Source organism: Artemia franciscana, chromosome 5, assembly GCF_032884065.1.
Source record: "Artemia franciscana chromosome 5, ASM3288406v1, whole genome shotgun sequence".
Classification (NCBI taxonomy): Eukaryota; Metazoa; Arthropoda; class Branchiopoda; order Anostraca; family Artemiidae; genus Artemia; species Artemia franciscana.
The window spans coordinates 46,032,570-46,050,483 of record NC_088867.1 but is presented as its reverse complement, the minus strand read 5'-3'; the positions used below and the strand labels follow the sequence as shown (position 1 = coordinate 46,050,483).

The 17,914-nt window shown below is 33.6% G+C and overlaps 1 protein-coding gene across 1 annotated transcript in view; it reads right to left on the bottom strand.

Moving 5' to 3' along the window:
* Window positions 1-11,147: 11,147 nt before the first annotated feature.
* Window positions 11,148-17,914, bottom strand: part of LOC136027489 (carboxylesterase 4A-like) — a 73,845-nt gene continuing 67,078 nt past the window's right edge. The window contains exons 8-11 of the mRNA XM_065704800.1: window positions 16,693-16,796; window positions 14,711-14,870; window positions 12,332-12,449; window positions 11,148-11,443 (exon numbers count right to left, since the gene is read on the bottom strand). Coding sequence (XP_065560872.1) covers window positions 11,203-11,443; window positions 12,332-12,449; window positions 14,711-14,870; window positions 16,693-16,796 — 623 coding nt within the window. The 3' untranslated portion in view covers window positions 11,148-11,202. The remainder of the gene's footprint in view (window positions 11,444-12,331; window positions 12,450-14,710; window positions 14,871-16,692; window positions 16,797-17,914) is intronic.

The following is a 17,914-nucleotide window of genomic DNA, read 5'->3' as shown; positions in this document are numbered from 1 at the left end:
AAAGTTTAAACCAAGCGAAGAAAACGGCCATAGGCGGTAATTTCAAATCAAAATGCACGCTGAATATCTGAACTTAATTGGCTTCTTGATTGAGTATTTGATGTAGCCAACTGGTACGCGCTTAATAGTAAAAAGTAAACAGCATGCAGTTTGCCAAAGCTGTATGCATAAGCAGCAACCCCCATTTTTAGGAGTACAGGAGGGGTATCCAACATCGGACAAGATTACAAATTTTCAGAGATATCTTTCTTTCAGAAAAATCCATCTGGCTTAAAAAGGCACCAACAAAAATGAAAAAAATACTAGATTGAAGCTAGAGCCGATTGCGATTACAACGTCATACAAAAGATCTATTTTCAATTTACTGTTGGAATTGATTGTCCCTAAAACTTTTATAAATGTAAATTTGCCTTGTTGGCTGCCCAGACACAAATTCATAGTGTGTAATATTAATTTAATTGAATGTTTCTATGTCTTTCATGACGTCATAAAAGGTCATGATCCCAGCATAATAGGATAAGGTTATGGTTACTCTTTTTTGAATTGATTTGGAAAAGATTATATATTCAAAACTCTAAATAAAGATTTGACAACTAAATATGATACCACTTGTAGCAAAAAAATATGACATATTATGGAATCTGAGATGACACAAAAACACATTTTTGGAAAAAATATGACACAATCCTTAAAAAAAATTTGGCAGCCCTGCTTGTTGATACTGTATCCCTTAGTCCAGTGATGGCCAAACCGCGGGCCTCATACGGCCTGCTGTAAACATTTTTTGCGGCCCTCGAGATGCATCACACTTTTATATTTTGCGCCCTCATGATGCACGCACATCTTGAAGCAAATTCGATGTTTCACTCTTAACAATGTTGTTTATCATGGTACTATATTAATAGAATCTTAATTATGGAGTTATAAATGGATCGTAAATATATATTCCGTAGTCGTGACATACATTGGCGAAATGTATAAAATGTTTCCGTTTATTCACATTTATTTATATATTCATCATAATTCCATCTATTACAATTTGCATAATGCATTTTTGTGCGAAATGTATGTTTTCAAACTTTTATATGTTTTTAAATATATCTGTAATATATGTTTTTTAAACTTATATATACATTATATATATATATATATATATATATATATAAATATATATATATATATATATATATATATATATATATATATATATATATATATATATATATGTATATATATATATATATATATATATATATATATATATATATATATATATATATATATATATATATATATATATATATATATATATATATATATATATATATATATATATATATATATATATATGTGTTTTATTTATATATGTTTTATACTTATATATGTTTTAAATATAGGTTTTTAATTTTATGTGTTTTTAAAATATATTTTTAAACTTTTTTTCCATTTGCATGAGCTCCATCTTTCCGCATTCTATTTGACTCCACCACGTCTGCTAAATCTACGCCACTATGACGGTTGTACTCATAAACAGTGGCTTATATATTTCAAATATATAAGTTTCATCAAGTTTAGTCTTACCCATCAAAAGTTACGATCCTGAGAATATTTGCCTTATTTTAGAAAATAGCGAGAAACACCCCTTAAAACTAATAGAATCTTAAGGAAAATCACCACCATCAGATTCAGCATATTAGAGAACCCACCTGTAGAAGTTTCAAGCTCCTATCTACAAAAATGTGGAATTTTGTATTTTTTGCCAGAAAACAGATCGCGGATGCGTGTTTATTTGTTTGTTTGTTGTTTTTTTTCCCAGGGGTGATCGTATCGACCGAGTACTCCTAGAATGTCACGAGACGGCTCATTCTAAAGGAAATTAAAAGTTCTAGTGCCCTTTTTAAGTGACCAAAAAAATGGAGGGCACCTCGGCCCCCTCCCACGCTCATTTTTTCCTAAAATTCACTAGATCAAAATTTTGATATAGCCATTTTGTTCAAAATAGACAAAAAACCTAACAAATTATGTCTTCGGGGACAACTTAATCCCCCAGAGTCCCCGGGGTGCAAGTTACAAACTTTGACCATTGTTTACATATAGTAATGGTTATTGGGAAGTGTACAGACGTTTTCAGGGGGACTTTTTCGCGTTGAGGGGGGGGGGGGGGTCGGGGGGAGGGGGTTACTTGGGAGGATCTTTCTATGGAGGAATTTATCACGAGGGAAGAGAATTTCCATGAAGGGGCCCTAGGATTTTCTAGCATTATTAAAAAAAAGCGATGAGAAAATAAATGAAAAAAAAGTTTCTTCAGCTGGAAGAAAGGAGCAGCATTGAAACCTAAAACGAACAGAAATTATTATGCAAATTTGGGGTTCGTCTCCTCCACAATACCTCGCTCTTTACGCCAAAGCATTTTTAGTAATTTCAACTATTTATTCTACGGCCTTTGTGATTCAGGGATCACTCTTACAGAATTGGGAAAAAATTCAAGCTTTAGTGTAAAGAGCGAGGTATTGACGAGGGGGCAAACCCCCTCATATGCGTAATAAAAATATACAAATATAGAAGTTCTTTACGTAAGTTAATTCGTAAATTACGTATATTTATTACTAATAAAAATGTTCGTAAAAAATAAAAAGTTCTAGTTGTCTTTTTAAGTAACTAGGCCTCCTCTCCCACCCCTTTTTTTTCAAAATCGTCCGATCAAAACTACGAGGAAGCCATTTAGCCCAAAAAACCATTAGTACGCAAATTTCGTTTTAATTATTTTTGTTCGGTGAGCCAAAATTAAAACATGCATTAATTCAAAAACGTTCAGAAATTAAACAAAAAAACAATTTTTTTTACTACAAGTAAGGAGCGACATTAAAACTTAAAACGAACAGAAATTATTCCGTATGTGAAAGGGGTTGTCCCCTCCTCAACCCCTCGCTCTTTGTGCTAAAGTTTGACTCTTTCTCACGAGAATTTAAGAAATTAAAATGTAACAATTATACCAAATATGCGAAAGAAATAAGAAAACTTGTAGTTGCTTTTGAAAGCCGATTCAATAATTTAGAGCTGGACAAATAGGCCTACAAAAAAATTTTTGAAATTGATCATCTCCTTGTCATTTGGAAATTGAGTGTTACCCAAAATATCATAGGCATCGCAATAGCGCTGCCTAAGTAAACAGCGATGTAAGCACAATGTATTATTTATTATTATTAAATTATTTACACAATGTAATTATTTATTTGTATTATTTTTTTATTCTTGGTTTTCGACCAGGGCTCTTCATATCAAAGGAGTTGTCGTAGGAACTTCGAAAAGGGCTCAGTCGATTGGAAATTGATAGGGCTAGTGCATATTTTAATAGTTGAAAATCATTGGATGACAACTAACACCCCTCCCACACCTAACATTTCCCCAAGCATATCCAATCAAAATCTTGAGATGGCCATTTTGTATGCCCTAGGGCCATTTAAGGATTTTGCAGAAAGGGTAGTCGTATAAACTTTGTAGGGCCTCACTGGATTGTTAATCAGAAGTTCTAGTACTCTTTTTAAGATTCAAAGTGATCAGAGGGTAGATACCCCTCCCCAAACCTCGTATTTTCCCAAAATGCATCTGATAGAAAATTTGAGATGGGTATTTGTTGTCGTAGAAACTTCAAAAAGGATCATTCAACTGGAAATTGAAAGGGCCTTTTTAAAAGTCAAAAGTAATTGGAGGGTAACAAGCCCCCCTACCTCTCCCATCAATTCCCAAAAGGCATCTAATAAAAATTCTGAGAGGGTCATTTTGTTCAGCGTAGTTGGAAGGTCTGGAAATTATCTCTTTGAGGATGACATCTTCTCCAAGTCCTTAGCACAAGGGGTATAAGTTATACCCAGAGAGCATATAAGGTTTTTATGGAAAGAGTGGTCGTATAAACTCCGGAAGGGGCTCATTTGAATGGAAATCAGATGTTCTAGTTCTCTTTTTAAGAGTCAAAGTGATCGAAGGCGGCCGCCCCCGACGTCTTATTTTCCACAAATGCACCCGATAAAAAATTTGAGATAGCCATTTGTTATAGTCCAAAGATTATATAATAAGGCTTTTGGGGTGGACAGAATTCCCCAGAGTCTGTGGGTAAGGTTGTAATTTATACCCCAGGGGCTTATTAGATTTTTATAGAAGGGGTGGTCGTGTGAACTTTAGAAAAGACTCATTCGACTTGAAATGTACTGGTTTAGTTCCTTTTTGAAAGTAAAACATAATGGAGAGCAGCTAGTCCCCTTCCCTGACATCCTCTTTTCCCAAAACACATTCAATTGAAATTCTGAGGTTGTCATTTCGTTACTAATAGTCTAAAAATCATATAACAACGTCTTTAGGGTGGACAAAATCCCCCACAGCCCACGGGCAAGGGTTGTAAATTATACCCAGAGCATATAAGGTTTTTATGGAACGGGAAGTTGTATAAACTCTGGATCAGATGGAGCTCATTTGATTGGAAGTCGGAGGTTTTAGTGCCCTTTTTAAGAGTCAAAAGTGAATGGAGGAACGTCATTCACACTCCTCCCCCCAACCCTATCATTCCCCAAAATATATCCGATTCAAGTTTTAAGAGAGATATTTTGTTTAGAATTGTTGAAAGGTCAAGTATTGGGGATGTCAACCTCCCCACAGTCCTCAGGACAAGGGCTGTAAGATAGGCAATTCGTTCATTGTTTACACATAGTATATGTTATTGAGAAAGGTATGCATGTTTGAACTTTACTTTCCAAGAACACAAAGGGTATTCAAAGGTATTAACTGAGTATATTACTTTGGAAAATTCAGGGAATGATAAGAAAGATGATCAAAAAGGCAATATTTGCATGGTATCAATACATCTACAACTACCACCACTACTACTGCCAAACTACTCCGTTTACAGCATTAAGAGGAAATCCAAACTAAATCAAAAGACGCTATGTGCATGCACATTGTCAAAATAGCGTACCTCAAAAATTGATTTGGGTATTAGGATGAATCTTTTAGAGAATACTTAAAGGGGAAGATCATCACATACAGGGAAATATGTGCACACTACTGCTAATACTACTGTTGCTGCTACATTTACTACTACTACTTTCAGGCACAAAGGGGCTTTCTTAGCAGGTGCAGCAAAATGTTTTGTATACATGTTTTTGAAATAAATTAATCTAAAAAAAAATCTAAAATAAAATCTAATCTACTACTATTACTTCTATTACAACTACTTGTAGGGCTAAGAGCATTGAGATGAAAATTTCAAGAATTATATGAGCACACAGGTTATCAAAAGGAAATATCAGCAATATTATTGCAAGGCTTATAAGATTTTCATAGAAGGAGTGGTCGTGTGAACTTTAGAAAAGACTCATTCGACTCGAAATGTACGGGTAAATTACAGTATTAAGAGGAAATCCAAACTAAATCAAAAGACGCAACGTGCATGCACATTGTCAAAATAGCGTACCTCAAAAATTGAGTTGGGTATTAGATTGAATCTTTTAGAGAATACTTAAAGGGGAAGATCCTCACACACAAGGCAATATGTGCACACTACTGCTAATACTACTGTTACTGCTACATTTACTACTACTACTATTATACTTCCATTGCAACTACTTGTAGGGCTAAGAGCATTGAGATGAAAATTTCAAGGATTATATGAGTACACAGGTTATCAAAAGGAAATATCAGCAATGTCATTGCAATGGCTAATTATTTTAATTTGAAACTTTCAGAACTTAATGAAAGGGGTGTTCAACTGACCAAAAGGCAATATGCTAGTACTACTAATGCCTGTAGTACTACCGATTTCAGTACTATCAATGAATACTATTTCAATGAAGGGGGCGCAGGACTTTCTAGCATTATTTAAAAAACAATGAAAACATTAATATGAAAAGTTTTTTTCAATTAAAAGTAAGGAGGAGCATTAAAACTTAAAACGAACCGAAATTATTACGCATATGAGGGGTTCACCTCCTCGTAATACCTTGCTCTTTACGCTAAAGTATTTTTAGTAATTTCAACTATTTATTCTACGGCCTTTGTGATTCAGGGGTCTTTCTTAAGGAATTGGGACAAAATTCAAGTTTTAGTGCAAAGGACGAAGTATTGAAAAGGGGGTCAGCCCCCTCATATACGTAATAAAAACATACGAATATAGAAGTTCGTTACGTAAGTTAATTCGTAAGTTATGTATATTTTTTAACATTGAAAGTGTTCGTAAAAAATTAAAAGTTCTAGTTGCCTTTTTAAGTAATCAAAGAGTTGGAGGGCAACTAGGCCTCCTCCCCGTCCTTTTTTTTTCAAAGTCTTCCGACTAAAGCTACGAAAAAGCCATTTAGTCAAAAAAAAAAATTAATGTGCAAATTTCGTCTTAATTATTTGTGTGCGGAAAGCCAAAATCAAAACATGCATTAATTCAAAAATGTTCAGTAATTGAATAAAAAAACAAGTTTTTTTAACTGAAAGAAAGGAGTGACATTAAAACTTAAAACGAACAGAAATTACTCCGTATATGAAAGGGGCTTTTCCTCCTTAACACCCCGCTCTTTACGCTAAAGTTTTACTGTTTTAAAAAGTAGAGTTAAGAGAAAGAGTCAAACTTTAGCGTAAAGAGCGAGGAGTTGAGGAGGGAACAGCCGCTGAGGAATTAAAGCTGAAAATTTTCAGCGCGTGTTGAAGGCGATGTTGAAGAAACCAAAGGTCCTAGGTGCCTACTGCTACTAATGCTAGTAACCAAGGCACTATGTATATACTTTCAATACTACCACTACAGTTAATGTAACTAATGACGCTAAAGTTATTAAGATGAAACTTTTAGAGAACGCTAAGGAGTTTCAATTAAAGGAAAAACTGTAAGCATGCAGGTTTTCAAAAGGGCATATAAGCATTATCATAGGCAGCACCACTTTATAATAGCTAGAAATATCATTGAAACTTTTAAAGCAGCTAATTTAATTCAAAATTTCAAGTTCTGGTGCCCTTTTTAAGAGTTACAAGAGATTGGAGGGCAAGCAGCCCTTCTCTCAAGCCTCTTCATTTTCCAAACTTATCCAGTCAAAACTTTGAGACAGCCGTTTTGTTCAGCATAGTAGAATGTCTTAAGGAATGCTAGGCATGTCAACCCCTCACAATTATGCAATTGATCCATTATGCATTAAAACTAAATGTTGCTTTAAAATAAATCAAAAGGCATTATATTTATGGTTGCCAATAAGACACCTCAGCAGTATATCGAGAACGACTGGAGGCATTAACTTGAAACTTTTGAATATTATTATATTATGTATAATACTGTTATATACTATTATATAAAATTATTATTATATATAATACTTGAAACTATTACTACTTCTCATATTACAATTTAAATAAAGAAAAAGAGCGTAAGTGTTTTATTTTTCAGGTCAACTTCAGAAGCTATAAAATTAAGTTAAAAAAGTCAGTTTGTGTCAGGGTTAAAAAATATTGAAAAAGTTTCTTAAACATACAAATAGCAACCCAAACTATGGATTTTCAAACAGTTCGTAGTAACGAACTTGTTCAGTTATACCCATCAAAAGTTACGAGCCTGAGAAAATTTGCCTCATTTTAGAAAATAGGGGAAAACACCTCCTAAAAGTCATACAATCTTAACGAAAGTCACACCATCAAGTTAAGCGTATTAGAGAACCTATTGTAGACGTTTGAAGCTCCTATCTACAAAAATGTGGAATTTCGCATTTTTTGCCAGAAGACAGATCACGGATGCGTGTTTATTTGTTTGTTGTTTTTTTTCCAGGGGTGACCGTATCGACTGAGTAGTCTTAGAATGTTGCAAGAGGGCTCAATCTAACGGAAATTAAAAGTTCTAGTGCCCTTTTTAAGTGACCAAAAAAATTGGAGGGCACCTAGGCCCCCTCCCATGCTCATTTTTCCCAAGAGTCACCGAATCAAAATTCTGAGATAGCCATTTTATTCACCATAGTCGAAAAAGCTAATAACTATGTCTTTAGGGACGACTTACTCCCCCGCAGTCCCCGTGGGAGGGACTGCAAGTTGCAAACTTTGACCTGTGTTTACATATTGTAATGGTTACTAGGAAGTGTACAGACGTTTTCAGGGAGATTTTTTTTATTCAGGGGGAGAGTTGAAAGGGGGGTTACGTGGGAGGATATTTCTATGGAGAAACTTCTCATGGGGAAAGAGAATTTCAATGAAGGGGCGCAGGATTTTCTAGTATTATTTGAAAAAAAAAACAATGAAAAAATAAATATGAAAAGTTTTTTGTACTGAAAGTAAGGAGCAGCACTAAAACTTAAAACGAACGAAAATTATTACGCATATAAGGGGTTTAACTCCTCGTTATACCTCACTCTTTACGCTAAATTATTTTTAGTAATTTCAACTATTTATTCTACGGCCTTTGTGATTCAGAGGTCATTCTTACGGAATTGTGACAAAATCTAAGTTTTAGTGCAAAGAGCGACGAAGGTTGAACCCCCTCATATACGCAATAAAAACATACGAATATAGAAGTTCGTTACGTAAGTTAATTCCTAAGTTACGTATATTTTTTACCAATGGAAACGTTTGTAAAAAATTAAAAGTTCTAGTTGCTTTTTTAAGTAATCAAAAACTTGGAGGGCATATAGGCCTCCTCCCTCGCTCGTTTTTCTCAAAATCTTCCGATTAATTGCAATTAATTAATATAAAATTTTCGTTTTAATTATTTATGTGCGGAGAGCCAAGGTCAAAACATGCATTAATTCAAAAGCGTCCAGAAATTAAATAAAAACAAGTTTTTTTGAATGAAAGTAACGAGCAACATTAAAACATTAAACGAACAGAAATTACTCCGTAAATGAAAGGTGCTTTTCCTCCTCAACGCCCAGCTCTTTACGCTAAAGTTTCTAACTGTTTTAAAAATAGAGTTAAGAGAAAGAGTCAAACTTTAGCGTAAAGATCGGGGCGTTGAGGAGGAAAAGCCCCTTTCATATACGGAGTTATTTCTGTTCGTTTTAAGTTTTAATGTTGCTCCTTACTTTCATCTAAAAAAACTTGTTTTTTTATTTAATTTTTATAGAAAAAAAGCTGTAGATAAAAAATATTATTTTTTCTGTGAAAAAGACTATGTCAATAAAAAAACAAACAGAAATTAATTTAAAAAGCTTTTTACACAAAAAAATTGTTTTTTTATTTAATTTTTATAGAAAAAAAAAGCTGTAGATAAAAAATATTATTTTTTCTGTGAAAAAGACTATGTCAATAAAAAAACAAACAGAAATTAATTTAAAAAGCTTTTTACACAAAAAAATTTCAAATAAAAGTAAAGAGCTCCATTTAGCCAAGAATGAGCAAACATAAAGTCAAATAATCTTCCAAGCGTAAAACTACCACAATTCGCTATCAATAAACAAAAAAAACTCAAAACGAACAGAAATTACAATAAATAGCCGAGTCAAACTCAAAACGACCAAAAAATAACATGAGTAGGGCTGATAACCCCCATGCCTTCTCAAGACCAGAACATGATTTGCGCTTTTCTGAAAACAAAACACGTTTGAAATGTTTTCACTTTTTCTACTTTCATAAACAAAAAATCATTAAACTTTAAGGAATAAATATCAGTATTAACAAAACTGAAAATCCACAGTCATTTGTTTTTTCTTTTTCAAATTTCCATCACCCCTGGAAAAAACAAACAAAATAAAATTATAAACACGTATCCGTGATCTTACTCCTGGTTTCAAACCTCTACAGTAGAGTTCTCTGATATGTTAAATCTTATGGTGTGATTTTTATCAAGGTCATTTAACGTTTTGGGGGTTCTTCCCTCTTTTTTCAAAATTGGCCAACATTTCTCAGGCTTGTAACTTTTGATAGGTAACATTAAACTTGATGAATTTTCCATATTTTGAATTAGCTTCGAAATTCGATTCTTTTGACGGATCCATTATTATCAAGATTCTTTTTTTTGAGTTTCGGATACTGTTGAGCCGCATCACTCTTTACTTACAGTTCGTTACAACGAACTGTTTGATAAATAAAACGTTTGGGAATGGTTGATCACTGAAACACCTCTATTGAACGAAATGGTAGCCACATGTTCAAAGTAGCGGCATTTAGTGTCGATTGTAAATTTTGATTTTGAATAAGCTAACTTTGATATTGAATTTTGAATTTAACTTTGATTTGATTTTGAATAAGCTAATTTTGATATGCTTATTTTAAAATCAAGATTCAAGTCTTCAAGATTTCAGATTTTTTTACCCCAAAGTACAGCCAAGCCTGTTTAAAGGGGGAAAACCGGGTCAGCTACCCTTGGTGTCGCAGCTGGGGATACCAACACTGATCAATTTTTTTTATTTTGATTCTTCTTTATCTGCTTGTATTTAAATCAGGAAGGGGGAGCTGTAATTAATTTTGCTCCGGGCACCAGTAACCCTAGGAAGTGTTCTGAATATAGTCAGGCCAAAAATCCTCAATTTAAGCCTACAGCGAGCTCCGTGATCCAACAAGAGAAACGAATAAGTAACACAAAGAAGAGGGGGAAAATAACAAATAATAAGACCAGGACAACTTCAAACAGGAAAGGGACAAGGAAGGCTACCCTGGCGCGTTAAATTCACAATATTTAATTTAAAAAAATTATAGAATAAGAATTATATGTCATCAAGTCTAAATGATATAACATTTATTTATTTCTGAACGTATGACCAATAAGCCATCTATCCAAAATTGTGGAAAGTAAAGTGATAAGAGTTGACACTCAAGTCTAACTTTGAGAAGAAAAACAACGCCATCTAGCACTAACCAACTAAATCTTTGAGTTAATTACTAACCACTGTACAATTTTTTTTTTTGTATGGGTGCCAAAAATAAAAGAAGCACTTTTGAACAATCTATGCTCTGCATACTAACCTAGCTGATAGGATATACTGAAATCCAATTTCGTAGTTTGTAAAATTTATAGAAATAAAAGAGTTTAGTAAATTTTTAAAATTTTGGGGCACATACAGCTTTTAATTGAACATAAGACTTTTCGAGCGTTCAAATTGTGCTAAGCTGTAAATGGCATTAGAAGTATTCTGTGTTGAAACAATTGAGTTTTCTCTCTTACCAGTGTCTCATAATATTTGATTTTGTTTTTAATTCACCTGGAGCGAAAAGATCAGCTAATTTTATTCTTAATAATTGTTTAAAAATATATATTTAATTTCACGAGCTTCTCAAGTACTTTTGCTGCTTTAGAGCATCTTCTAATGCCCAATAGTTTTCTTCCATCGTTTCGGGCATAATTGCAGAAAATCCTTCATCTCTGGCAACGGTGTAGGTGTTTGCGAATTCGACTTTTTCTTCAAAAACCAGGTCTATATCAAGATAGATTCTATTTTCATCTGTATATCTGGTCCATATTGAACTGTCTGGATAGATTTGTACTCCATCTGGAGTAGGATCTCTGAAAATACGAACGATAATTATACAGCTAGGACTACAATTGAATCAAATACATGAAAATGGATAAATTTTACAGAGGTAAACGGGTAAAAATAAATTTTGATAATAAGTGGATATCTTTTTTTTTAATAAGACAAAAAATAGCTCTGACTGCCTGTTTAATAAGTATAAAAAATTTTAATAGGCGTTTTATTGGAAAAAAAAGTATATAATCCTCGCTTTCGATATATCTTCTTTTCAATCATAAATGAAAAATCATTTTAGTCTAAAAAAAATATTTACAGCTCCTCCCGCTTTGCTTGGAGTTGATAATGTTTTCAAGTTGAATCCATTTAATAAAAAAAGTAAAATACTGAAAAATTTTGGGATTTTAGACAGAGAAGCGCGTTAAGCCTCTAAATACAATTGATAAGGCTAGAGATCCTCCAAAACTATTTCTGACAGTTATGGCGTCAAAGCAAAGGGGTGTAGCAAGCCTTTCACTCAACTTGTCAGCAGTCTGGTTCCGATCACTTGTTATCGCAGAAACAAGTAGTAGACATGTAGAAGACAGGTTTCTCCAGAGAAATGTAGAAAGCCTTTCTCTCAACCTTCCGGCAGTCGGGTTTAATCCCTGGTTACCGGATTTCCCAGCAGAGGATAAATCCACTGGGCTACCACAGGTTTAAATACAACTGAAGTTGTTTTTGAAGTTTGCTTTTTTACTAAGAATATCGTTGAGCACAATTTATTAATCAAAACTCTCATACAAGTAAATGATGAAATATATTTTTCGTCTTTGCTCGTAGAAGGTGGCATAGGATTTAGAAAGAAAACTAAAGGATTAGAAAAAAATCAGATTATTAGAAATGAGATTTCACCGTGTTAAAATAAAATAGATAATAAATACCCATAGATGGCAAAATTGGTCCAAAGTTCAACCATCCGTTCTGTCATGTGTCTTTCTGTTTCATTGAAAAGTCCAGTAAATTGGAATAAATAAATCAGCTCATCAGAGTGACAAACACCTAAAAAGAAAATAAACAAAAATCAGAGGTGGATTGGATTGTGGATGAAATGGTGGAAATAAATTAGGAAACCGAGAGAGCAGGGCCCTTAAAATTGGAATAGAAAAGGGGGAAATTCAAAAACTTAGAATGAGAAAATTTCAGAAGGGAACTCTTGCGGATCGATTAGCATCGTTTGCCGCATAATAAAAAAAAGAAACAAAATCGAGCTATTTCCAAATATAGTTGGAATATGCATAGTGGGTTACGTATTTCTTCATTAGGTGGGGAGCAGGAAGAAAAATCCCTTCCTTTCAAAGAGGGGGAGTGAATGAGACCTTGGTGTGCCAAAGCCAAATGCCAAAACATTATTATATCTCCCACTAGTAGGACCTGCTCCCGAGTTTAAAAACAACATCTCTAGGTATATTAATAAAGTGAACAGAAATCAAAAAAAGACAGAACAATTTTCTCAAAGAAAAGTAAAAGAGCAAAATCAAAATTAAAATGAAGAGAAATTTTCCGTATATTTGGGGGAATGTCCTCTCCTCAGCCCAGCCCCTACCTCCCCTCTTAAACTAAATTCATTCAGTGCCTTAAAACACTTCTCGTTTCACTTTAATCGTTTTTGTGTTTGAAAAGTTGTTCTTAAAAATTGAGACGGAAAGTCATGCTTTAGCGTAAAAAGGGGTGGGCTGAGGATAGAGCATCACCTCATATATGGGGAAAAAAATTTTTTTTAGCCTAAATGTCTCTGATTTTTCTTCTCATTTCAGAAAACTTGTTTGTCATTCTACTATTTATTATATACGGTTAACCATTTCAAGAATAGAAAAGTTTCAACATACGGCCATTAACTTATGTTGACTGTTTAATTTATTTTTCGTTTATTGTTTAATTTATGTTGATTGTTCTAATTGTTTAATTAGAACAATGGTACATTTGAAAAGCTTCATTAATGAATAGACTAGACTGGATTCTGGGTATGGGGTTTCTTTAGTCTAATTGAAGGTCCTTATAATTAATTTTCCTATTCTTTTAAAGACTTGTTTGTATATGATTATGTTTTATTTGTTATTAAAGTATTAAGGACAGTAGAAATAAAACTTGATTCTTTAAATAGGTTAACTGAAAACTTTCAGAACCATATTCGTCCTAAAAAGCTAGGGAAACCTGCGAACTCAATTTTAACGCAAAAGATGTGCTAAGCGGGTGCTAAGTTTGAAAATAAAGAACGTGTGTGAAAAATGAGCGGAAAATGAGCGGAATATATGTCATCATGGAGCTTTAAACAGGAAAGCTTTCCAGATTGCTGTTGAAAAATAAAAACACTCCCGTCAATCGACAGCAAACTAGGCAATAAATTAGTGATGGAATTAGTAAAGTATGCAAGAATATAACCTTAGTCTTGTTACCTAATAGGTATACAAAAATTGTAAATGTCATTGAATAGCTGAACATCTAAGCAATGCATTAATATGGGCTACTGTTAGAATTATTCAAGTTTGAACGCTTCAGATTATTAGTTAGTTGACTTACCTACAAGAACATCTTAGAAAGGTCGATTCCATTTTGTTATAGTTATCAATTCAGTGTTTCAAACTTTATTTACATATTACTAGAAGCAGAATTTTCTACTGATTCTGCCAGCGCAATTCATATTACTTAATCTTATTAAGAAGCACAAACACTAAGTTAGATAAATAGTACAATTTCCAAGAATGTCCTAAAAGCACCTATCAAAAGATAAGAGCTTACCTTGAGGGTATTCCCCCCAGCTTACTCTAATTGTAGAAATAGAAAATAACATGTGATTAACATACTAGGGACCAAAATTTTGTCATAACTGAATTATGAAAAGTAAAAAGCATTGTCAAATTTACAGAATTAGCTTCCGTCTAAATTTGTTTCGTGTCATGGTTTAGCATAGCATCACTATCCACAAAAACCGTACGAAAGGTTTTACCTAAATATTATTATAATAACCAAAAGAAAAATCATAGAAAATCTCGTATTTCAGGAAAGAATTGGGAGCAAGGTGGCAAAAGAATTTTTTCAATTTAATTTATTATGGCGCTTTAAGTCCTCGTATATGGCAATTTAAGTCCTTGCATTTGGCAATTTAAATCCTTGTATTTGGCAATTTAAGTCCTTGTATAGCTTAAGTCGTGTTTGTCTTTTATTTTCTATTTTTTTCTTCTCCCCCGTCCGTGTTTTGAAACTGGACGAGTGTTCAACAGATTCTTTGGTTCAAATTGGTAATTGTCTTTTTAAAAACTTACCATGAGGAATAACATCCATTGCTGGACCACCGACAATAAGTCCGTAGAGGGAAGCTCGTCCTTCATAGTTGTAAGCGTATACCCAGCTGTTTGGGTTGTGAACAGCATGCATTTGAGCATTCAAGTAAGTGCCCTCTTTGAGTAAAAGAACACCAGTCATCTGAAAGGTATTTGAATCGTTGCATTTGAGTTTATTTTATATAGCATAAATTCATTCAAATGAAAATTCAAGCCCATACATGTTTTCAAGACCATAACATACCCATGGAGCATTCTATAGCTACAGCAAGGCTCTATGGCAGTGTTTCCCAACATTTTTTTCAAATCCCACATCCCTAAGAAATGCTTTTCATTATTGGGTACCCTCTCCCGCTGAATACTAGTAATCACATGCAATATTTTTAAGAAATTAGTTCTATCTTCCTCGCTACCAAACAGTTTGGTACGGATTTGTAAAGTAAGGAGTGACTCGGCTCAATAGTAACCGAAACTCTATAAAACGGAATTTTGAAAACAATAGATATAACAAAAGAATCGGCTTATTAGGCTGATTCCAAATACGTAAGTCTCATTAAGTTTAGTGTTGCTCATCAAAGACTACAAGCCTGAGAAAATTTGTCTGCTTTTTCAAAAGGCGATAAATCACCCCCTAAAAGCCAAATATTCCTAATGAAAATCACAGCATCAGGTTCAGCGTAACATGTGGAATTTTCAAGCTCCTATCTGCAAAAATTCAGAATTTTTTCCAGAAGCAAGATCACGGATGCTGAGTACTAGTAATCACATGCAATGTTTTTAAGAAATTAGTTCTATCTTCCTAGCTACCAAACAGTTCGTGGTACGGATTTGTAAAGTAAAAGGGACTCGGCTCAATAGTAAACCGAAACTCTATAAAACGAATTTTGAAAACAATAGAATATTCTATATTCTATTGTATTCTATCCATATAAAGCCGAATATTCCTAATGAAAATCACAGCATCAGGTTCTGCGTAACAGAGAACCGAAACACGTGGAATTTTCAAGATCCTATCTGCAAAAATTCAGAATATTTTCCAGAAGAAAGATCACGGATGCGTGTTTATTTGTTTTTCTTTCCCTGGGGTGATCGTATCGACCGAGTGGTCCTAAAATGTCGGGAGGGGGATCATTGATAGAGGGATTTTAAATCCAGTTCTCTTCTCTATTTCCCTCATGAAAGTAATTCCTGAATGACATTCGACGTGGTTTTCTGTGTGATATAATATCATATTTTGCTCTTTTTAATATCATTTTTGGTTGAAATAATTTTCAACTGCTATAAACGAGCCTCGTTCGTACATCTTTCAAGAGTGTTTGGGATAGCAACAGGTTTGCCTCAAGCAAATTGTTATTCGAATATTTTACAATTGCAAGCAAAGTTGATAAATTCAAAACATCAGTTCTTTCATTTACTTGGGTCGAAAAGAAGGGGCATTGTTTTATTATTCTAACTAGCGCAGATTCAATGTTATTTGATATATCGCTAGTCATAAGCAGCGCAATAGCGCTGCCTTAGTAAGGAAAGAAGTTGGCCCAATGTATTATTCTATTTTTTTTAGACCAGAGCACTTCATATCAAACATCAAAAAACATCAAGGCCACGCGCCAAATAATCCTTAAATTTCTTTGAAATTCCAAAAGGTGGTCCCGTGAAAAATTCAGGAAATGGTCTGGACCAGAATTAAAGTTATATGTATTATTCCCCCATATGAAGACAATAAATATGGAGCCAACAAAAATTTGAATCATGTTAGAACTCCCGTTTTGAGCTATTTAGAGCTAATTATGTCCTCGAAAGTCAAATGGTTTTTAAAAATTTACAGAAAAATTTAAATTGAATTCGGAAAAGTCTGGGAAAATGGTCTAACAGATTTGATCAGAAGGGAATGGAATATTTGCTCATATGAAAACTTGTAATACGCTTACAGAAGAAATGTTCTTAGGGTGAAGAAATGTACTTACATCGACTATGCCTGGGACCATAGCATAAAAATCTCCAAGTTCTGGACCGTCGAAGTAGAAGCTTAAGACTTCGTCAACCTCTTCAGGTGTTGGTGGGCGGCTATCTATAAATAATAAATTTCTTATATAAGAAATAAGGATTAAAAAGAAACACTAAAGCACTAAATTCTCGGAAAATACTTGAGTCTATTACACTCCATCAAACTAGCTGGTTATACTTGCTGTACTGAAACAGATGTGGTAAATTTTTATTCAAAATTTACCGCACAGAGTGGGTGGTAGATATTTGAGGGCGGATGCAAGCTTTTCCAATTTACAGAATAACTTATGTCCCATCTACGGATTCATGTTTCTCTGAATTTTAAAATGAATAAAAAATGTTTTTATTTTGTTTTAAACAGTTAACCCTGTGGGGTGAGACTATCAAATTTTTGGGAAACATGTTCTTGAGTTTTAAATCTTAAAACTCTTCAAATTTTCCTGTTTTCCATTTTTATACTACTTTTGCGTTTGGTCAGAAATAAGGCTATACGTACATATCTGCAATGATGCACCAACAAAGCACACTATTGGCGGCTAAAACTTTACTAGTTCAAAATACATCTAAGATAACCTTTGATAATATACTTTGAAAAAAAAAACATTAATAAATAATTAGCAAAGTAAGAGTCGTGAACATGAACTTTTTAATCTGCATATTTGGTCAAACAGCTGCCCTTTCGTCCTACTTAGTAGTCCTAATTAAACTCCATAGAATAATGGATTAGCTCAAAAAGGTAGAGAGGTTTCAGAAATTAAAAGAAATATATACTTTTACAGTCCTTGATCGATAGAGCTTAATTGTTTATTTACCTTTTAGAATCCGATAGTTTCAAGAGAGAGCTTAATTGTGCATAGCTTCAACTGTAAAGTTAAGTAAATGCAAATTTTCAGAAGCTTTAGTCGCTTGCTTAGAGCTGAAGCTCTTTGGGGTAGTTGGGGGGGGGGTAATTCTGAAAAATTAGAAAAAATGAGGTATTTTTAAGAGAGCTTAATTGTGCATAGCTTCAACTGTAAAGTTAAGTAAATGCAAATTTTCAGAAGCTTTAGTCGCTTGCTTATTTTGTAGGTTTTTAACCGCTATTTTATGGATCATGTCATTCTTTTGTGTTCATTGTTTGATTTTTTTTTATACATTTTACTTTTGGGAGTGAAGAATGGCCATCAAGTCCCGTCCAAAACA